This window comes from Musa acuminata, chromosome BXJ3-4, assembly GCF_036884655.1.
Source record: "Musa acuminata AAA Group cultivar baxijiao chromosome BXJ3-4, Cavendish_Baxijiao_AAA, whole genome shotgun sequence".
Taxonomy (NCBI): domain Eukaryota; kingdom Viridiplantae; phylum Streptophyta; class Magnoliopsida; order Zingiberales; family Musaceae; genus Musa; species Musa acuminata.
Window position 1 is genome coordinate 2,619,591 of NC_088352.1, and position 21,576 is coordinate 2,641,166.

Consider the following 21,576-nt stretch of genomic DNA (forward strand, 5'->3'; position numbering starts at 1 on the left):
ATTATCTTCCGTGCTTAAAATTCAAACTTCTTTACTTTAATTATGGTCAAATTCAGTCAAGTCTTGAGATTCATTTACGACTGATTAAAATTCAACCACAACTTTTAGCTACTATATACATACTTATTACCATAACTTAACCTCATATTCAAATCCACTAGCACACTTTGGCTTATTGCATCAAAGAACCATTGCTACAAAGTATGATTAAAATAGATATTAATGCTTATGTATACTTAACCAATATTTGGTAGAACATTATGAATAACATATTTTGGAAACCATATACTTCAATTTTAAAAGTTGTAAACATGAGCATATCATTTATTATATTTATGAAGCATAGACATTGCAAATCATATCACTAAGTGAGGGTGACATATATATATTATCCTTGTTTCTATCAACATGCTAATTGTAATTCAATATGCATGAGACTCGGACACTATACTTACATCACAGGAAGAATTGTTAACACACTTCCCAACTCAAGAATGGTTGTGCATGCAATCCTCTCAAAGATTAAGATAACCTAGTATCTCAAAATGTGCCAGGGAATTTTTCTGGTCTCATTTTGTGCTTAGATGAAGCTGACCCTTCCAGTTAATCTGAAGGCCTCTTCTCAATAGAAACCCATCTTCAAGAATAGTTTGAATCTGTACATGTCTTCATTGATCTGAACAACGTTACCTCCCTTTTATCCAAAAGCCAATGCTATTGCTAAACTCCAAATTCTGCAACAGTCACTGAATTGACAGTCCTATAATTTCTGTGATTGCTGGGGTTCGAGATGCTTAAGCATCTATTATCGCAAAAAAAGATACAGGTGGAAAATAGATAACAAAGTTAGGGACAGAGAAGCAAAAGAAGAGGAGAAATCTCTCATTAGAATAGGCAGCACGAAAAAGAGCTTCCACTAGAGCAAAAAGGCCAGAGACCACTGGGTGGCCCTTAGTGTCTAACTAAGTTCAAGTAAATGTGGGTTACACTATCGAAAGCCATCAGAGCACCAGCCATCTGATATGAGAATCGCCTTAACATACCAGTTTTAATATCAACGTAAGGGATGAAAAATGACAAAAAATTAAATAAAGATAATTATGTCCTCTCTGAAAACTTAAACTGGCACAACACCAAGAATTGATGAACACCAAGGTGTTGTAAGATAAAGACCATAAAGATATAGGGAGAGACGACTAATTCAAAGACATGATCACATTTCTTCACGTCCTTGATGGTCTAAATATGAAATAAATCCATCTCAGTACCACTTATCATCAGAGGCACCGAAGGAGAACGAAGAGGGCTTTGGCATGACAGAGCAATATAACACATATGAGTACCACAATCATGCCATGACATATCGCAAAACAGTTTACGAACTTGGTAGATACGTAAATAAATGACTAAATTTCCAACATATTTGAGACATTCTTTGATCTAAAATCATAAATTCAAACACATTATATGAGGCAAGAACTCCCACCGGATGATGCAGCCAGTGATCCTCCCACCGTCTCGGATGTAGGGCGTTCCGTCCCCCACGGCTAACGTCCCTCGAACCCTCCGATCCTTATAGCACTCGCAGCCGACCGATTCGGTATCGCGATTAGGGATCCTCCCAACGACAAAAAGAAATGGGAAATCTTCAGTGTTTGGGATGATAAAATCGGCAGGGGAGAGCGCGGAAGGGGACGAGTCCCTGATGTTCTGTTCCCTTTGCGATCTGGTCGCCTCCGCGTAGGATCGCAGCCGTTCATCGTGAAATGGATGGGTTGATTGCAACACCGAAAAGCGATTGCCCAATCCACGACATGACGTAGCATCGACGGTTCGTTTGGTTCGAGTCGATTTGAATTTGTGAGACCAGAAATAGGAAAGCTGACTCGAATTCCACTCCACTTACCGATTGGTCAATACATCTCGATTCAGTCTTATATATATATATATAGTCTCTTCCTCAAGGGAAAGAAAAGTTAGAACCAAGAGATACAAAAAGATAAGAGAAGATAAAACACATGATTCAGAACCATATGTGATAGGACACAATGCATATCGTACTACCATATTGTACAAATTGATACAGAATTGAAGCTCGCAAACCATTAGCCTGCTTTTGCACTGTTGAGACTGATGACAAAAAGGACTTCTACCAATTTTCTTTGCTACAACAGCGTGATGACAGCAAGTTCTTCATGTAAGCTGTCTGAAAGCAGAACTCAGCTGTGTCACAACATCCTTCACCGTCATGTCGAAACCCTCCTCGACCTGTTAGCAATCACCCAACTAGATTTGAGCAACCAAAGCGAGGAAGACAGATTGTTTCTCTGTTCTTAGGCACTTTTAGAATCATGAAGATAATGATGGAACGACAAGATCTTAATGCTAATCAAGTTGGAACTTACCTGAGCCATGACAGTAATATCGAGAGAAGAACCCACGAAGCTTATCGCACTTGTGTTGGCAACAGATAAGTGGAGCTTCTCGATCTCAGAGAGTACCTTCACCAGCAATCCTTTGCGGTTGTCGCAGTGAATCTTGACGAGGACGGTCTTCCCGGACATCTTGGCTTCAATCTGTGGGAGCCCATCCAAGCTCTCGTCACGGGAGGAACTATCGACATCAACACGGAGCCGAGATCTCTTAACCAGAACTGCAGACTCGACAGTCCTCTTTGCAGCTTGGTCTTCAAGCATCTTCACCTTCTCCTCGAGTCGTTTCAGGTAGTTGATGGCATCACCAAGAACAGAAGCCTTGTCCATCTACAAGAGATGCTCTTTCATGATCAACAGATTCAAACGAGGGATCAAAGCAAGGAAAAGCTCAGCCGATAAGGAACCTTCTTTAGGCCTGGCACCACGGCTGATAAGGCTATAAATCTCTGGGTGAGCTTCTCCCTTCGCTTCCTCTCGGCAATGATGTGCTCCTTGTTGTGATAGGTTGACCTGGTCCCGTTGCTCACTGCCTTCGATCTCTGCTCGGCCATGGCGCCATAACTCCTCTTGGATCCATGATGATGTAAAGCATCCATCTCTCTCTTTGGCTTCACCACCCCGACGAGACCCCCATAGACGTCGTTCTGGTCGATGGACGAGTCCGGATTCCCGAACGAAAGGATGGTTGGAGACGAGGCATTAGGGACGAGGCATGAGTTCTGCTCGGTGGTGCAAGAGCTCCAGCTGCTGGCTTCGAGAGGTATCTTTGGTCGTTGGTCCCGAGGGAATGAGTTGTGGCTTGCGGAGGACAGGGACCGTTGGAAGTCTTGCCCAAGAGCTGCTGCAAACTGTGCTGCAGTGAACTGATCCGTGAACCCCCACTGGTGGAAGAAGCCTCCGTTCATCCCCTTTCAATAAGAGCAGAGAACTGAGCCTTATTCTATCCCTATAAACATTTAAGATTGCAACTTCTGTTTTATCTTGATCTTGATCTCCTCACCACATCAGAATACCATCCTCCTGCTGCTGCTGGAGCTTCTGCTTCCATGATGATTGGACTGTCCTCTTTGTATGAGATAGGAGAGGAGCCTGAATCAAGAATCAATGATCGGTGAGGTGGAAACTAATTCAAGATCCTTGATTTCTTTCGAGTACAAAATTTGGGAGGTAAAAATGGGAGTTTGAGGACATAAATTATGGGTCTATGATCGATGGAAACAAGTCCCAGTCAAGGAAAAGAAAAAGTAGTAAACCAAACTCATGGCTGTATGATCTCAAAGTGCTACAGAGATGAAACATTTGAGACTAAAAATCCAGTAAAGGGCAGGAAAAAAATCCAAAGAGCTAAGATAAAAGCTTGGAGATTTTTGATATGAAAGAAAAATAATGCAGAGCTATTTTTTTACGCTTAGATCCATGCAAAAAGAAATTAGGAATAGTTTAGTGCTTGGGAATTAATTGTGGACATCCAAAAGCTATCTAAAGAATGCAAACAAATGGCAGAGAGAAGAGAACCAACCTACAGCAGAAGGTTAAGCCTTCTTCTTTTCCTCTGGAACAGAGGGGCCGCTAATCCTCTTTTCTATACTATATAGAAATAAGAACATAGTGTGAACTCAAATCCTCCATAAGGTTTTCAAGTTCTCTCTCTCTCTCTCTCTCTCTCTTTCCATGTTCTTTCTTCCTTCTCTCTACTACTATTTGACCTCTATCTTAATTCTTACAAATCCTGAATGCAACCACAGATCATCCAACTATAACATGAGCCAGTGAGGGAACTGTGGATATATTTGGCATAAATAAAAGAAAAATTCAGGCTGACCAAGTAAGCAATTAATTCTTTAATCAGATGGGAACAGCAACAACAAAGAACGAATTATTAGAATGGGAAGAGTTTACTGGATCTTAGTATTTGAGACTTCAGACCAATTTCATTTTGATACGACTTCTTCAGAAAAAAAGAATAAAAAATAACTGTAATTAATAAATCTAGTCGCCTAATTTTTGTTTCCATCTCTAACATGGAAGCTAACCAGTAGAAATATAAAAGATATTAATTGCCAGAATGAGATGATTACAGTGTCAGTATTCTGTAACTTCAGAGGCAATACAAAGAACACTGATACTGGTGTAGTAATTTTCTTTCTTTGGGTATTTAGATAAATCCTAGAGAAGATCTCTGTCACAATTGTTTGTGTAGTCTAATCCATCATGGTAGGTTCCATGAATAACCAATGAAGTCAAAAGGTATTTATACGTTTGCAGCAGGAAGGCAAAGAAATAATTGGTGCTACTGCTACGGTAGATCACATTGGTGAGATGTCACTGCCTTGATGCATTGGTTGTGACCTCCAATTTCTCCTACAGGGAAACAACTTGGGCTTTATGAACACATCACCATCATGCCTAGCTTTCCTGCTTTCCAATTCCACTACAAGCAACAATGATCTTGCAAATGGACGAGGAACCACCATCATCATCCAATATGGTACTGTGGAGGATGATTTTTGCACCACTAAAAATGCCATATGGAGAAGTCTGACCATATTGAGGTCCTCGGAACTGTGTGATGTTTGGCATAAATGTCTGCAGTAGCAGATAATGTTGAGCTTTCTCTGTGTTGTCAAATATGGTTGGTGAAGCTTATGCTCATTTTTCCAAGTGACAAGCTGATTGAATCCCAACTCTGCTCAAGAATTCAATGAGCTGGGCATATTGCCTAAATCCTTGATGCTGCTACTTCAAAGCTTTACTGGTTCCAGCATGTTGCAGTCACTAGGAACAATGGGCTTTTCTTCTTTAAAGAGGTCAGAATATTAGTTGGAGAGTCAAATTTATGAAGTCAGTACCTCAGCTGCAAGTAGTTAGCTTTGGTATTCCTATGCAAATAAATATGATAATAACAAAATCATAATATCTTATGTTCATGAGATTTAACATAATTTTACGTAGACAGTTTGTGACGTAACGTAATCCTTTATTTATTTATTTTTCATTCGAAATTATGAAAGGATTAGTGACTTAAATGGACATACAATAGCTACTCTTAACATAAAGGAACTATGTTTTTGTCTTTGTTGTTCCATTAACATTTCTCATTCATGGAGTGTGAGCTAAATGAGATAGATTTGCTTGACTAGGGTACAGTATTCATACTGACTAATAGATTATCTCATATTCATACTCACCAACTCAACTCGGTAACGTTGACCACCGGCCATAAAAATTCATTGTTACCAATGTGAAAAACACCCTTCTTTAAGGCCATTTGCTACATCAATAGTCAAACTCTTAACAGATGACTCCAAATCGAGTCCCAAACTTGACATGAATCGGTGGGAAAATGATCGGGTGATTGGAACACTGCAACATATTCTATTCTATATACGAGTAATGTGATTGATGTTGCACAAGTCAAACTTAGCTGTGTTTAGTTCACGCCTACATTTCTTGACATCCCCATCTTTCAACTTCAACATTTCTTGGCACTCATAAATAATCATAATCAAAACACATATTGTACTTTTTATCATTATTCAAACAATTTTTCTGTCAAAAAAATTTAATATCGTTCACATCTGAGCAAATCAAAATATCGAGCGCAAAAGAAAATTTATCCCTCCACATATAAAAAAAAAGACTTAAAGTTCTTAGCAAATTGACTTCAAATATAAAAAATACTTGAGCATGGCATATGCATCCCAAACCAATACATGAAGCATAGTTGTGGTCTCAAGCTCCATCAAGTCATGAATATTATTCAATGATACTAAAAGTAGGAGTTTGGGTAGCCAATCTAAGTGGAATTAGTGGATTGATTTGTATTAGACTGAGAATAGTGAGATTTAAACTATGGATACTCCAACTTAGCCTGTTCTCATGATCTGTTTACCCATTAATGATGAGATTTAACCTATGGACAGCAATTGGGCCATAAGCCGGTTTATTTGGGCCGGATTTTGAACTGGTTTTGGGCCCAAATATGACATAAGTGACCGTTAGATGTTTAAAGTACATATGAGACCGAAGCTAATGTACAAATTAGCTGCATGAAGAGAAAGAAGAACTTAAAAGAAGCTGCAGCAGATCAGTCATCTCTTGGAGCGATAGTAAAGATCTTTCTCTGTCATTCTACCTGAGAGATGGCAGTACTTTTCTTCGTCAGATGAACTGGCTAAGAACCGAGTCTATATCCTTCACAAGATCCTTCACCGTCGTCGAGAATCCCTCTTCAATCTGCACCGAACACAACCAAACCAGAAATCATATTGCCGTTAGCGTTCCATCCAGAAGATCAAGAGTCAGATGCATTGCCTGCGCGGTCACTGCTATATTGAGAGAAGAGGCAGCAAACGGCATGGCGCTGGTGTTGACGACGGAGAGGTGGTGCTTCTCGATCTCGGACAGCACCTTCACAAACAGCCCCTTTCTCTTCTCGCACTGAATCCTCACCAGGATGGAGGAGTTCCCGTCCAGACTGGCTGTGATCTTGGGAAAGGCACGAGAGGAAGGGTTTGCCTCGGAGCTTGAGATATGGTGGCAGGCGCGGAGGTGCTCGGACTTCTCGACGAGGTTGGTGGATGCAACAGTCTTCTCTGAAGCCTTCTCCTCCAAGGTTTTCACCTTCTCCTCTAGCTGCCTAATGTAGTTGATTGCATCTCCCAGCAGCGAGGCCTTGTCAGTCTGCCAGATAAAGATGGCTGAACTGCATCAGAGCTAATAATACTCGAGTGATACCTCGGAAAATTTTAAGGTGACATTGAATCATACTATTACGATAAGACAATAAATCATATATTTTGTGTAGTTACAGATTAATGGAAGGAATATGATGTATATAATTTGTTTATGTCAAAGAAGCTTAAAATGATGCGTCTGAGAGTTGATATGCGAGCAAAACAAATCATGCAGAATAGGGATGAAAAGAATCTGTACCTTCTTTAATCCAGGGATGATTGTGGATAATTCTAAGAACTGCTGCTTGAGTCGATCTCGTCGCTTCCTCTCAGCAATGACATGGTCTTGAGCACAAGATGGCGGCCTGCTCCCCATGCTTATCCTCTCCGGTCTTTGGAAGTCCCGTGTGTTCTCTCTCCATGTTGAGCCACGAGGAATTAAACTCCTGATCACGTTCGTTGGCTCCACAACTCCTTTCGCAGAATTCACACACAGTTGTGGTGGATCATGCAATGAATCCTGGTTATCAAACGAGAGAAAGCTGGAGGACGCTTGAGGCAGCTCAACCGAGACATCGCCTCCGGTAACAGCGACGATGGGTCTCCCAAAAGAAACATCCGCGAATGAGCAGCTGGCGCTATTGAAGTCGCTGCTCCTGGATGATTCGAAGGGAAGGCAAGAGGCGTAGTTTGGCGACGGGAGAGGGTCATGGAACTCCTCATAAAGTGATTCCATGATTTGGTTTACCGTGAACTGGTCCAGAGAAATCATCTCAGACTGGTCGATGAAGGAAAGATGGTCACTTTCCTGTAGAGATGATTGACGCTGTACATCAGGTGGCCCTTGGCGGGATGATTTATCCATCTCAGATCAGATGCTTCCTTCTGCGATACAACGAAGAGATCTCCCACAACTGAGGAGTAGTCAAAAGCAATATGACTTGCAGTTAAACACTGTTCAAAAATCATCTCTTTTGTTATCAGAAAAGATCAGCATCAACAGTGAGAAAAAATCGCATCACAAGACCATGAAATCAAACAAGAAGAAAAGAAGTATGTTATTCTCCAAGTAACAAAAGAGAGAAAGGAAAGTCTACTCCCCACCGTAACGAAGTGGAGATGTGAAGAGAAGATTCCTTCTTTCAGATCGCAGAGAACGCTCCGTTGGTCCTCCTCATATTCTTGGAGCATTTACTCGTGTGAACACTGCCGACTCTTTTCGTGGCCGCTGTTCCAGTGAAGGCTTTGCCGTCGTCTTATGCGCACAATTAAGTCTTCGCCGCGCACGCCGCTACACCCGCAAGGTAATTTTTCTTCCACAGGACGTGGTGCGGTCTTCCGCAGTCATGGCAGCCGTTGGATGGACAGATTTGACTCGACGAGTATGCTGATAAAAGAAGGCCCGGTGACGAGCTAATGCTGAGTTGAGATGCCCGAGGGAGATGACCGGGTGCTCCTTGTCACTGTATCTCTTGAGCGGAAGAAAGAAATGAAGAGAATCGATCACTAGCTTTGCCATCATGGATATGATTATTATGTATGTATCATTCACATAGTATCTCTAAGCATCAAACGCAAATATAATCATGGAATTTTCTCAAAGTTTTTTCGAATTAAATGTTTCTCTAGCCCTTCTACGTGAATGGTTGTGGCGCCCTTTTACTAGTAATTATCGTCAGCATTCCAACTCTGCTCCTGGCGAATGCACCCAAAAACTAGTGATCATATTCCTGAAAGATGCATTGGCATTAAATTTCTGCACAGACAAGTGGTTTCTGCCCGCACTCTCATCTTCATCACTATCACAGTCATCATCCTCGTGATGCTTGCATACTTCCAACAGTTGTCTAGTTGTTTAAAGTACTTAGATCAAGTACTCGAGCATCGTCGAAAACATCAAAGCTTCAGAATCTGTATTCACCATCAAAATGGATGAAATGCTCAGGTTTCAGTAAGCCTGCATGTCATTGTTCCAACTAAACTACGTATGGGGGAGCTGAGTCAACAAAGCGTGAGTGGGACGTATGACGATCACGTCGAAATTTGCTGCATGAAGTCCATGTCTGAAAGAGTGCGAAGTCTGCACAGGGACGGCCAAGCGGAGGCAAGCCAATCACGTAATCTACCTAATCGAGCGGGGGGAGTAGGGAAAGCGAAGGGGGCTCGGCCTTTAGTGTCTCTCGCTTTTGGTGGTTCCCCGAGTCCCTCTCCTTCGCTTTCAGAAAAAGATTTGGAGCTTGTTTGTTTCCTGGAGACGTGAGAGAGGCCGCCGTAGATTCGTTGTTAAAGTCTATTTGACCGCTTGCGCATGCAGCAAAGACAAAGTGTCTTGATCTCCAACTGTTGAGATTTGATTGATAGTTATCTAGATAGTTATCATGATCTAATGATCTAATGGTTACAGGATGATTTTAATAACCACATAAGTCATAATCTAGTAGTTATAAGGTGGTTGTCACTAGGTCCTATAAATAGGACCGTAGTTCATGAAATAATGTATATAGAGAGAGTGTATTTGGTATCTTGAGTCTAGTTTCAATCTGAATTGAGACTTAATAAAGAATGAATATGCAGATTCATATGACGAAATCAGGTTGAGGGAGAATAAAAAGAAGGACTCAAAGGCATTATTCAACAAGTTGTACATGAGGTGATCTTCTCAAGAATTGCAGTAGCGACAACCTCAAAGCAAGCTTGGTTGATACTTCAAAATGAATTTCAAGGCTCATCAAGGGTGATTACGGTAAAACTTCAAACCCTCCGTCGTGAGTTTGAAATTTTGTTCATGAAAAGCAATGAATCGGTACAAGATTTTCTTTCTCGAGTGATTGAAATTTTTAGTCAAATGAAATCTTATGGTGAACATCTTCCTGATCATAGTCTTTTACTTTAAAAGAAGACAAAAAATCAAATCAGCAAGAAGAAGGGCAGAGAAGGATTTCGTGGTAGAGGAAATGAAAGAGGAAGAGGATACTTTGATGGGCATGATGAACAAGGACAATCAAATTATGATAAAAAAAATTACAAGAGTGGAATTCAATGTCACTATTGTAAAAAAGTTTAGTCACATGAAGGCAGATTGTTGGAAAAGAGAAAAGCAAGCAAGTTATTTAGAGATATTGATGAAACTCACAAGTTGAAAGTTAGGCATAGCAAGCAAATCCAAGTGGAAGGCAAAGGAACAATTGAGATAAAGACAAATCAAGGGAAGGTAAAATACCTTGATAATGTTTTCTTTGTTCCTACTTCATCACATAACTTGTTGAGTGTTAGACAATTGATAGATGATGGATATTCAGTAATATTTGATGATGGTTCATGCACTATTAGAGATAAAAAAAATCTGGTTTAATTATAGTAAATATTTGCATGACACAAAACAAGATGTTTTCACTTATGTGTCAAATATTGAGAGGCATACACTTGCCGCAACTCAAAATTATTATTAACAGAAATGTTATGTTTAATAAAAAGGTAAGTTGGAATTGGGAGACCAATAAAGATGAAACACAAATGAACTAGACACTCCACAGAATCAAGTGACAGATCCTATTCCAACAAGTTCATCATCAACCTCACCCAATAATGTTCGAAAGCATATTATCGTAGTATTCTATGTTTACCTCGCTCCTCCATCCCCAACACAAATAAATACTGCACATGTTCTTGTGCAATGTTCTTCCTCCTCCGTATCGAAGCATTCTCTGGTTGGCTTTGCTCTCTAATAATACACGTAATATTTTGATGGCAGAGACCTCGGAATTCTCTATACTTGTTGCCCAATAGGATGTAACATTGCAGTGAACTTAATAGAACTCTGCAAATCTGATATAGTATGTGCAATCATGTTGCCCGTTGCATGTTGCAGCAGGTAAGCTGAGAAAACAAATAAGCAAAACTGGCATCTGCGTACTACTGTCTGCTTGTTTCATGTTGACTTCTGATATGAAGAAGAGAACAAACAGCTAAGCGTATGAGTTACGAGGTTTCTACTTTGAACCTTCATCACATATATCCCCATCAGTCCTTAACTCACTGACATAGTTGATCAACTGGAGAATCTCGACTTACTACTGTTAGCCATGGTAGATCATCGTCTAAATAAATCTTCTCTTGCAAATCCAGTACCATATTTTCCTGCATTAGAATCATTTGACAAGTTGTAAAGCTTGCAAGATTAGATTAAACTTTTGATGATACGTGCATTGTTCAGCTTTAAATTTCCTCCAATCATGTAAAACTCCTCATGGCACTAATTAGTGGGTTTGACGCATCTCAGTCCGTACCTCATTGTGATTATTTACACTCACAGTACAACCTCACTAAGGACGGCGTGTAGACAGCACAAAGCACGCTCTACCTTGACCAGCAATTGTTCTTCCGATATAAGAGAAGTGCTAAGGACGTGTTGGATTCTATACATCGAAGCCACGTGGTGGCCTGCCCTTTGTGAATGAGGAGGTCTCTTGCTTGCAAGTGCCCTTCGGCATTCTAATCATAATTAAGATGTGATTAAGACAATGCTATTGGAAGTCCCCTTGACAAAATGAAGCCCAATTTGGGCAGCCCATTTAAGGCCCAACTCAAACTTGTGTATAGCTTTCAAAGATCGATCCCCATTTGGAAGCAGGTTGGGTAATGAAACTCGAGTCAATTTACGCTGACCCGAATCCGATAGGATCGGAGCTCCACCGAAACGACACGATGCCCAACGAATTTCCAAAGCCCGTAATGCCACATTGCCAGTCATGCATACTCCTCTAGGGTTCAAATAAGAGAGGTTGGATGGGTATCGCTCCGGCTCGTAGCTCCCTTCGCCGCCAAACCTCCTCTTCTCCTCTCGCAGAACACTCGGTGAGTCTTCTCCTGCACCTCTCCCTCAGTTCCCGCTCCAGGCAATCCCTCCACCTCGTTAACTGTTATCTGTATACTAGATCCGTGATCTGATATGGTGGTGATTACTTCGTATTTATTTTCTTTGATTTTTGCGTGCCGATTTGTTTCCGTGGAGCGTCTGCTAACGTTGTCATGATTTCTTGAAGGTTTGAGGAGGGAAGAGAAATTCGTCTGAACAATGAGGTAATGTCGATTCTGATTAAGCTATCTTTTTTTCCTGTTTGATCGGCGTTCTTGTTGTTGTAGCTTGATACAGTCTTATTCCGAAATGTACTACTTATTGTTGCTTTAGAGAATTTCACGAGTAGCGTAAACGATTTTTTGCATCGTTATAATTTTGCAGCATGTAGACAGATGAATAGATTGTGGGTGATTTGCTCTTTTTCCAGATCATTTAGATGCGTAAACAAATTAAAGGAGATTCTTAGGCGGACACGGTCATCTTTTGCCTTAGTTTGTTTTGTATTCTCTATTAACAATTGCTAGGTTCTTATAAGCTGTTGCTCGTTTTCTGTTCATGACATTTGATTTGACGTATGAAATAAGAAATATTTCTTATGGATAGCACGCCTATAACATTCCAGTATGATCGTTTGACCACATTGAACAGACTTTTCACTAGGTTGTACGCAGACTATTGTTATAACAAATACATTTTGATTCAATTTTTGGGAGAAAGAACTTTGGCCTTTTATGTTTTTAGTGTCCTCACTTGGTGGATTTCATTTTCTTTTAGTTGTTTGAGGATTTTGTTTATGTCATATTTTGGTTGTTCGATCTGGAAGGTGATTCAGATCCAACTGTGACCCTTTTCCGTATATGTCACAGGTTGATTAGGAGTGAGAGCGTTGAATCTTTTGACCGAGACCCTAAAAGACTACGTTGGGAGCATGCCCGACAAAGTCCTTTCGATGCTTAAGTTAGCAATAAGTTTCGGAAGATTCAGTTTAATACAGAATCTAAAGAGTCTGATTAGATCAGAGATGGTTAAGTTGCCCAATGGCAGAGCACCTGGGGTCTTTATAGTATCATAAGTCGCCATGAGAATTGGGGGAGCGTTCATAAAAATCAGAGTTGGAGATTCAACACAGTGACCCAAGTTATCCAATCATTCTTGTGTATTTAATTGTGCCTCGAATCCGAATATCTTGGAGTCATTAATGATTTATCTGTCGATTCGAATGTCCTTAAATGCAGTGCCAAGGTGTCGACCACGTCATTTAGGTGATCATGTGTCGTTGAGTTGGCCGTCATGTGTTATTGAGATGCCAACAGCCTGCCAGGTGTCATTTCCTCATATCAGTTTATTTTTTTCATTTTTGTTATTTAATATCTACTCATCTAATTTATAAACCTTATAGCTTGTTGCATCAGTTGTTCCTTGGGAATCAGATTTGAGTCAGATTGCTACATAGCATGAGAAATCGTTATCTTATGTGATCTTGTTTTCTTTATTTACAATGCAATTTCACAATCATGTTAACATATTCTGCTCTTAATTTGAAATCTCCTATTTCCATTTTGCAGAAATTGTTTTGAATTGTCATTTTACTTATTTCCATTTTTGTTATTTAATATCTACTCTTCTAATTTATAAGCCATTTATCTTGTTGCATCAGTTGTTCCTTGGGAATCTTGTTTTCTTTATTGACATATTCTACTCTTCATTTGAAATCTCCTATTTCCACTTTGCAGAAATTGTTTTGAATTGTCATTTTTTACTTGTGTTCTAGTTAATTTACATTTTACAGTGACTAGGGAATCTTCATACTTTTGTTTAATTGTATTTATCATGTGTAACTTACCTTTTTAGTATGTTGTTACTGTTGCAGCAAGTTACAAAGTGATGTTCTGAGAGAAGCAATCTCCCAGGTTGTTGGTGATTCTCGGGAAAAGAAACGCAAATTCACTGAAACAGTAGAGTTGCAAATTGGGCTGAAAAATTATGACCCTCAAAAAGACAAGAGATTCAGTGGGTCTGTGAAGTTACCTCACATTCCTCGCCCCAAAATGAAGGTTTGCATGCTTGGGGATGCTCAACATGTTGAGGAGGTAAATTCTTGTGTATTTATTTGGTATAGGAATTATTTAGAGGGTCCTGCTGGAAAGTATTTGAGTCCATCAGAGTTCTAGTTTGTACTTCAGTACTACTATAATTGTGAACCGTCCTATTATCAGCTCTATGTTTATGCTCTGCTGTACAAGTCAATTTTGCAATTCTCACTTCATGATTGATACAAATGCCAGGACATCTTTTACTATCCCATTGTGATCAACTATCTATTTGATGATGTTAGGGGTTAGTAATTATTAATTAAAGTTACAACTTACAAAGACTATTGCATTTAGCCCCATGAATCATATCAAATGCTTATACATGTGTCATTCTGATGTCTATCCACCATTTGATTATAAATTTGGAGTGTTGCATTCTTCGAACTATAATTACAATCAATGTGTCATTATGCATTTTAAGTATATTTTCACCTTATTTCAACATCAATTAAAAATCTTGTTCATGTACATGAAAGACTCATGTGATTTTTTTTCATAATTCATACTCTCTTCTTATGTAATCAGATTAAGATTCTTGCCTCGTTTTGATTCTCGTCACTTCACGCTCTTCAATTTAGTATGTTGTATCAATTCTTTCCATTGTCACCTCCAGGCTGAGAAGATAGGACTCGACTACATGGATGTTGAAAGTTTAAAAAAGATGAACAAAAATAAGAAGTTGGTTAAAAAACTCGCTAAGAAGTACCACGCTTTCCTAGCATCAGAAGCTATCATCAAACAGATTCCTCGTCTCCTTGGACCTGGTCTTAACAAGGCAGGCAAGTACTATTGCTTTTAACTCTTATTGCATGTTCAATGTCTTCAACTGTGTTTTTGTCACAAAAATCCATACCATAGTTTTAATCATTATAATTATTTTTTTTATTTTTCTCATTGTTTCTTGTTTGTAAAAAGTGAATATTAATGTCGCCACTAACATAGTCAAACAATGGTGATCAGTCTATTCTTGTGAGTTAAACTGGTTGCTTTACACACATGTACATATATGGAAGTGGTTATTTTATAAAATTATCTAAAACTATGTATATAAGATGCCGTTGTATAAACATTTATTGGATTGTTATGATTGGATAGTATCGTACATGGAAGAATGTAATCATTCATTTTAGCTGTAATTTTGGGAAGTTTGACAATCATGTATTTGTAATTATTTAACTTGTTTGAACCCTAGAATAGCTTTTAGGCCCTTCGAGAATTAATTCTTTTGATTCATCTGCTTATTGGAATGAAATCTTTTAGGTGTTTCCATATAAGAACCAAAAATAATTCTATGTTGATGGCGCTGCCTTAGTATTACATTGTTTTTGTTTGGGATTGATCATTATGATCTCACTGTGATCCTATATGAGAATGTTCACTGTGTTTTTTGCCAACTAGTTACTTCTCCGTCTTCTCTTTCTCAGTCTCTAGGTAACAACGACAGCTTGAGCACTTTGTTAATTGTTAGGAAATTATTCTCTCTGTAAATGATCTCCTATTTCCTGCACTTTGTTAAATTGTTAGGAACTTATGAACAATGTTAGGTAGGTACACTGTTGAGTAGGAACTGCATATTTGATGTGTCCTTTTATCTTCATGATCATATTTATCAATCATAAGATATATTTTTTAATTTTAATATTCGGCAAGCGCGTAGCGCCTCGGATGTTTTGGCACTTTGGTGCCTTTTAGCGTCTAGTGCTTTTCAAAATACTGTTTTAAAACAAGGATTAAAACAAGGCTCTTAACTGCTGGATTGCCACTGTTCTACCATTGTCCTTTATTTGCATTACAGCTTTGGTAGATCCAATCTCTATCAGGTCGGCCTTGAAATGTTGCTATGGGTTTGAAGAATTTTTATCATGTGTGCATGTATGTGTTGGTTACTCTTATTGAATTCATGTCTCCATACTCCATTGTCCAATCTCCTTGTATATATCCTGATGCAGGGAGTCTGTTCATCTATATATTTAATTTTGAACTTCTCTGGGTACATGTGACTTGTTATGCAAGGAAGTTTCCCACGTTGGTTACTCACCAGGAATCTTTGGAGGCAAAAGTTAATGAGACAAAAGCAATGGTGAAATTTCAACTTAAGAAGGTTCTTTGCATGGGTGTTGCAGTGGGTAACTGTGCTATGGAGGAGAAGCAGATCTTTCAGAATGTTCAACTCAGCGTCAATTTTCTTGTGTCTTTGCTGAAGAAGAACTGGCAAAATGTGCGTTTTTCAACAACTTTAATTGAATTATTGCATGTTATTTGATGGTTGTATTATATCTGTGTTTCAGTCTGCGTCAAAACTAATCAAACAATCTGTATGCTTTTGCTTATGTAAAATTACCATTGTCTTGTGCTATTTCCAATCAAATAAGCAATTTTGGTTTTCTGTTTTAATGGTACTACAATCCTTTTTCCATATGATGCTAATAAAAATTTATTTGCAGATTTAAATAAGAAAATTGATATCCCACTAATTGTTATTTTTTTGGGTGGTTAGAATATTCAAGTTTGGTTTGTTCCATAGAAAAGTCGAACAACAATTTTGTTGCATTTTGAACATGTATTTGTAGGATTAAGTGTTTCGCCGATCTAAGTTAAATTCATCTTTGCAGCTTATATAGCCTTGGGATCTTGGTGTTCACGATGACTATTATTTTTATCCGTGTTATCTTTCTTTAGATTTCCAACCATGAGTTTATTATCATAATCTCAACGTTGTTTGTTTACTCTGTCAATTATAGTGGAGAGTACATCAAATTTTGTGCATCAGTATTCACTCTACAATGTTCTTACATACAGGTCAGGTGCTTGTACTTGAAGAGCACCATGGGGAAGCCATACCGAGTATTCTAGTTGGCTCCTTGCTCAGGCTAGTGACTGATGAACTGAAAGATCTTTGCCCTCTGTTACCTTTCATATTTACATCTATTATCAATTTTTTGTTATTGAGGGCACCAAACACTGATGGAGAATTTATTCTGTGTCTAAAATCAAATTTTTGTTTATTAAGAAATAGCAAATAGGTGGGGATGCAAACACTTACAGGATATTCTTATTCTGCTTCTAAAAGTTTGGATTTAATGCATTGTTGTGGACTCTCATGATTAGGGCATATTATGCATTGCATCTTTGCATTATTTGGACTTCTTGTCAAAAGTTTAACAAGTTGAGATATAACTCAAAAGCACACAATCATCTGAAGGCATGCAGCACTTAAGACTACTGGAGTAATGAGTTGTTAGCTTGCTTGCGCAGCAAGGCCGGGCTGTGGCGTTTTCTCCTCCAAACTCCGTAAGCTGGCTTTTACAGCATCCTCTGCTATCATCATTTTGGAGAACTCCTCATGGTTATACTGCACTTGGTTCCTCCCGCCAAATTCCACAGGTAACACGTCAAGGTCGAAGTGCTTGCGCAGGAGCTCCATGCTCTCTTTGTTCTTGGGGTAAATGAACTTCGCCTTTAGAAAGGTTTTGGAATCCAGGAAATATTTCACCACCTGCCGATGAGCAGAAACATATTAATCGTTCGTTTGTTTGTTTGTTTGTTTTTGATTCTTGGAAGTTCATTGGAGAGTGAGATTAGTACCTTCCAAAAGGTCTCAAAGATTCTTGGAGGGTTGTAGAGAAATCCAACAGCAAGCCTCTCGGGGTAGTGACACTGCAAAATGTTTGCAGTCTCTCGAGCAGTCTTAATCGGCGAGTTGCTCAATGACCACCCGGTGAAGTCTATCAGACACACCATTTGCTCTTGATCCTCCGGTAAACTGAGGATAGCATTCTCTAGGACATACACCAGATGCCTGAGTTGGTTGTCATGTGAGGATGTGTTCTGCAACCCGAACACGGTTAGAACTCTGTTCTTGCACATACATCAGTGTGTACATATATAATTAATCGAACTACCTGTTTTGCTGGTCTCATCACTATAATTGTCCTTCCCTCGCGATCATGAAAATTTGCTCTATACAATTTCCCTGTTTCGCTTTCAGTGGCGACTTCATGCTGGACGAATCAGAATGTATTACTTGGACAATTAAGCTGCCAAGAGAAATGAAGAAGATCGAGTGGAGCTCACCCAAAGAATCTCCTCTGGCTTGTAAGTCGTTCTCCACTTGAGTGTTTCTTCCAACATTTTCTTTGACTTGTCCACGTTCCAGTTGCGAGCTTCCAGGTATCTTCTCAGGCATGCATCGGTGCAGAATGTTAAGTTACTTCCGTATAAAGGGCCAATCGCAGCTCTCAGCTCTTTGATCTGTTCAGAAGAATACCTACATATGAAAGCTTATAGAGGAATCCGCAAATCCAACTAATATATGAAAGCTTATATATGATCCAATGGCTGCTTGCACATCATGATCATTGATCCTATGACCGAAAAACTGGCTTATTAGCTAATTTATTTCAACAAAAAATAGAACTGTGATTGAATTCATAAATAGTAGACAATCATATTTCTGATAAAAGACATAAAGAGTCAATATCTGAAACTCTAGTAGGTGATTGGAAATCGGCATACTCAATTTCTTTTACCTGTGATGCCGGAATGCTCATCATTATCAACTACATACCATACGCAAAATTATACTCTGAAGTCAAACTTTTGAGTCATTTAGATAGAGGATTATGATGACAATATGCTTAGATGTGTTTGCTTACCTTTTGTTCTTGATCCTTAGCATCGTGTTCCTGGTTATCATGAGAATTGTGCTTCTTCCTGAACATGATTGTTCTTGCAGTCGAGTCAGACTTCCACCTGATGAAGACAATATGCTTTATTAGAATGCTAATAGCTCAAGAGAACTTGTGGATTCATGTTAAGACACAAAATCAAAGTTTATATTCGTGAGTGGAAAAGAATTGTGATCTCAACAGTCTTAATGCAGTTCTATATCATATCAGTACAAGACATGATGATCTCTTAGATCTCAGTGGGTGCCGTAGAAAATAAACTCTTTACCTGTTTCAACTGTCTCAGCTATATCTCATCAACAATGGAATCGGGTAGTCTGAGGAGATTATGCAGCAGAGGCTTTCTGAAATGGATATCAGTAACGGATGTGTCGCAGACCGCAGTCGCTTGTTGTATGTGATATGGAAGATGGAATTGGGTTATGCTTTTGCTGTGATATGGAAGATGGAATTGGGGTAGCAGACCGCAGTTGCTTGTTGTATGCGATATGGAAGATTAGTTCGATGGTAGAAAGAACTAATAGTTGTTCTGAATTCAATCCTTCCCCAGAAAAAAAAAAAAGAGTTATAGAAGCAGAATGAAACACTTGGCCATCCATAGACTCGGTCATCTAAGAAGAGTATGTTGACTAAACGCTACACAATTATAATATTGTATTGTCTTCTCTTAGAAGGGTTGACCAAAGGCACTCTGCTTTTCTTCCAATTTGGCGTTCTACCAACTACGAAACCCTGAGAAGCTTCATCTCTGGACATGCATGACGAGCAAGAAAAGATGGCAAGATTTGGCCTTGGTTTGTTTCTCGACCAACCCATTCGGATTTACTTATGTGAGGCGAAGCACAGAACCTAAAGAAGAAACCTGCATTCTCCATGCAACAACTCCTCCCTAAATGGACGCAGATACGAGACAGCTCGATCTCAAAGATGATATGAACTTCCTTCGTGTAACTCCAAATCTATACATAGATGTTCATAAAAATAATAATAATAATAAAGGGACAAAGAGAGACTGAGAACCGTACCTGAAATGCTTCGAGAAGAAACATGGAACAGAGAGAGTGAGAGAGAAGAGAGGAGAGAAGAGCAGAGTCGTTGGTGGCTTCCAGAGGAGGCGAACACAAAACGAGCCATAGGAAGCGGTTGGTGGAAGGAATTCAATTAATTCATACTGAAAATGACACAATTAATATTAACTTTTACCAAGAAAGTTAATGGCTTTCTATTAATTCATGTTGTTTTTTTTTTATAGGGTTAAGATTTAATTATCTCTCAATAATCTTGGATGAAAAAAAGATTCTGATTCTCTCAATATTAAAAAATAATTTTAAAAAGGAAATGAAGATGGAAAAGAGATAATTCATTACTGTAAAAACTGACGCGAATTAAAGGCTAAGAAGTGACGGACAGAGAATTGAAGTATGTGGCCACAACAAAGTCAATTCAATGCCATTACGAAGAAAGAGAAAGGTCGGTCAGCATAGGCATCCGTTGCTGCGATGGAGATTTGGATGGCGGCATTTGATCACCAAATAGTTCGTGTTTACGAAAAATTCGACTATTATTTCGAGGATCTATCTATCTATCTATCTTATCAGGAAATACGAGTCATGAAATTTATGTCTTTTAGTTTATGTTTTGATTACTAATCGAGCATATGACCGGAATATTTGCAGCAATCTCTTTTAATTCATAATACTTGATGTGAAAACTTCGAGAAAATGGGTTCCGAAAGGTCTGAACACCATATGTTCTACGATTAATGAAACATCAATGAACTGATTCGACACTTCATCAAATAGATAATAACAAATTCAGCCTATTATTTTTCTTGCTGAAATGGAGAGAAAATATTGAAATTAAAAAAAATATATATAAAGATTAACAATTAAAAATATACCACACAGCCAACACAAAATTAAAAAAAAATTAATTAGAAAGAGTCAAAAAAAAAAAAAGAGTTTGGTTCTTCTTTATATATCATATGTATTTCTAAGTTTTAGTGAAGAGAGATCTGAAGAATATTTTGTGCACTCCAAAAAAGAGAGAAGGCTTTTAGCATTAAAAAAGATTATAGGGATCAATAATCAAGAATATATTAGACGTATTTTAGTATTTCTCACTTATATCTATGAAAAAATATAAATTCTCTATCACGTGAGATCAATTATAAGATATTTTAGTTATTTATACTCAAGTATAATTCCCTTATATACACTCTCATATAAATCCCGAAGAATTTATATATTCTTTCTCATATTTTTTAGAAATCTTAGACGACATATTCTATGTATACCATTTATATTAACTCTTTGTATTATGAGTCCTTATCCTTTTTTGAGATGAAATCCCAAAATACTTACACAAATCCTAATAATTATTTTAAGCATCTATAATAGTAATTTGTTCTATATTTAATTTCTAAAGATCTCTTTCGTTGCATGCGATATGTAAGCATAAATAGAATAGAATGTCTTAAGATTATGCACCTTGAATCGATAGAATAATATTTCTTTTCAAGAAACATCAAATTTACATCAAATCAAGATTACAAAATTCGTGCACTCGAGAGCCGCCTATAATAAAAGATAAATAAAAAAGGAAGGCCAATGTGATCTCCGAATCTGATTCGTGTCCACAACATTTACATAGATAACAAGGAATGAGCTATGAGTCTATATGTTGAAAGTTGGATATGAGGTCTTTGATATTGCTAATGCGATTTTGTAATGCCCAAAGAGATCATACTTGTTCTTTCTTCAAAATCTTAACTAGATTCATCATGTCATCACTCTCAGTTTCCAAATTGGATACTCCTTCTCTCCT

At 38.4% G+C, this 21,576-nt stretch overlaps 4 protein-coding genes across 12 annotated transcripts; 1 reads left to right on the plus strand and 3 right to left on the minus strand.

The window, feature by feature from the left end:
- Positions 1–2,000: 2,000 nt before the first annotated feature.
- LOC135634906 (transcription factor bHLH18-like) lies at positions 2,001–4,083 on the minus strand. Its single transcript, XM_065145636.1, has 5 exons — positions 3,955–4,083; positions 3,436–3,524; positions 2,840–3,343; positions 2,406–2,762; positions 2,001–2,268 (listed from the first exon to the last, which is right to left on the minus strand). Exons 2-5 carry the CDS (start codon positions 3,481–3,483, stop codon positions 2,194–2,196), a joined length of 984 nt encoding a protein of 327 aa, XP_065001708.1. The 5' UTR covers positions 3,484–3,524; positions 3,955–4,083; the 3' UTR covers positions 2,001–2,193.
- Positions 4,084–6,596: 2,513 nt separating this feature from the next.
- Positions 6,597–7,976, minus strand: LOC135634982 (transcription factor bHLH18-like). The gene is made up of 3 exons (XM_065145760.1): positions 7,371–7,976; positions 6,750–7,118; positions 6,597–6,671 (listed from the first exon to the last, which is right to left on the minus strand). Exons 1-3 carry the CDS (start codon positions 7,974–7,976, stop codon positions 6,597–6,599), a joined length of 1,050 nt encoding a protein of 349 aa, XP_065001832.1.
- Positions 7,977–11,826: 3,850 nt separating this feature from the next.
- Positions 11,827–17,453, plus strand: LOC103980194 (large ribosomal subunit protein uL1). 6 transcript variants are annotated; one of them, XM_065149848.1, is made up of 7 exons: positions 11,827–11,965; positions 12,154–12,190; positions 13,205–13,290; positions 13,840–14,059; positions 14,676–14,845; positions 16,016–16,280; positions 16,862–17,174. In XM_065149848.1, the coding sequence occupies exons 4-7, from the start codon at positions 14,018–14,020 to the stop codon at positions 16,913–16,915; spliced, it is 531 nt and encodes a 176-aa protein (XP_065005920.1). In that variant the 5' UTR covers positions 11,827–11,965; positions 12,154–12,190; positions 13,205–13,290; positions 13,840–14,017; the 3' UTR covers positions 16,916–17,174. The 6 variants fall into 6 exon arrangements, with proteins under 6 accessions (XP_065005920.1, XP_065005918.1, XP_065005917.1 ...); XM_065149846.1 differs by lacking the exon at positions 13,205–13,290 and adding an exon at positions 17,318–17,453 and having other exon boundaries at positions 11,828–11,965; positions 16,862–16,931; XM_065149845.1 differs by lacking the exon at positions 13,205–13,290 and adding an exon at positions 17,305–17,437 and having other exon boundaries at positions 11,828–11,965; positions 16,862–16,931.
- Positions 17,167–19,886, minus strand: LOC135637250 (uncharacterized). Of its 4 annotated transcripts, XM_065149842.1 has the most exons (7): positions 19,776–19,860; positions 19,019–19,291; positions 18,718–18,814; positions 18,137–18,313; positions 17,965–18,063; positions 17,648–17,890; positions 17,167–17,558 (listed from the first exon to the last, which is right to left on the minus strand). In XM_065149842.1, the coding sequence occupies exons 3-7, from the start codon at positions 18,781–18,783 to the stop codon at positions 17,301–17,303; spliced, it is 843 nt and encodes a 280-aa protein (XP_065005914.1). In that variant the 5' UTR covers positions 18,784–18,814; positions 19,019–19,291; positions 19,776–19,860; the 3' UTR covers positions 17,167–17,300. The 4 variants fall into 4 exon arrangements, with proteins under 4 accessions (XP_065005914.1, XP_065005915.1, XP_065005912.1 ...); XM_065149843.1 differs by lacking the exon at positions 19,019–19,291 and having other exon boundaries at positions 19,776–19,886; XM_065149840.1 differs by lacking the exon at positions 19,019–19,291 and having other exon boundaries at positions 18,137–18,329; positions 19,776–19,886.
- Between the last annotated feature and the right edge of the window lie 1,690 nt (positions 19,887–21,576).

Excerpts from the sequence above, each read along its gene's own strand:
- LOC135637250 (XM_065149840.1), bottom strand. The coding sequence starts at position 19,884 with ATGGCTCGTTTTGTGTTCGCCTCCTCTGGAAGCCACCAACGACTCTGC. Across the intron at positions 18,330-18,717 it reads CTAAGGATCAAGAACAAAAG|GTATTCTTCTGAACAGATCA; the intron begins GTAAGCAAACAC and ends TTTCATATGTAG. Across the intron at positions 18,064-18,136 it reads AGCCAGAGGAGATTCTTTGG|CATGAAGTCGCCACTGAAAG; the intron begins GTGAGCTCCACT and ends TGATTCGTCCAG.
- LOC135634982 (XM_065145760.1), bottom strand. The coding sequence starts at position 7,976 with ATGGATAAATCATCCCGCCAAGGGCCACCTGATGTACAGCGTCAATCA. Across the intron at positions 7,119-7,370 it reads TCATCCCTGGATTAAAGAAG|ACTGACAAGGCCTCGCTGCT; the intron begins GTACAGATTCTT and ends TTTATCTGGCAG. Across the intron at positions 6,672-6,749 it reads ATATAGCAGTGACCGCGCAG|ATTGAAGAGGGATTCTCGAC; the intron begins GCAATGCATCTG and ends TGTTCGGTGCAG.
- LOC103980194 (XM_065149846.1), top strand. Across the intron at positions 14,060-14,675 it reads ATGCTCAACATGTTGAGGAG|GCTGAGAAGATAGGACTCGA; the intron begins GTAAATTCTTGT and ends TGTCACCTCCAG. Across the intron at positions 16,281-16,861 it reads TGAAGAAGAACTGGCAAAAT|GTCAGGTGCTTGTACTTGAA; the intron begins GTGCGTTTTTCA and ends TCTTACATACAG.
- LOC135634906 (XM_065145636.1), bottom strand. The coding sequence starts at position 3,483 with ATGGAAGCAGAAGCTCCAGCAGCAGCAGGAGGATGGTATTCTGATGTG. Across the intron at positions 3,344-3,435 it reads GAGGATGGTATTCTGATGTG|GGGATGAACGGAGGCTTCTT; the intron begins GTGAGGAGATCA and ends TCTTATTGAAAG. Across the intron at positions 2,763-2,839 it reads TGGTGCCAGGCCTAAAGAAG|ATGGACAAGGCTTCTGTTCT; the intron begins GTTCCTTATCGG and ends CATCTCTTGTAG.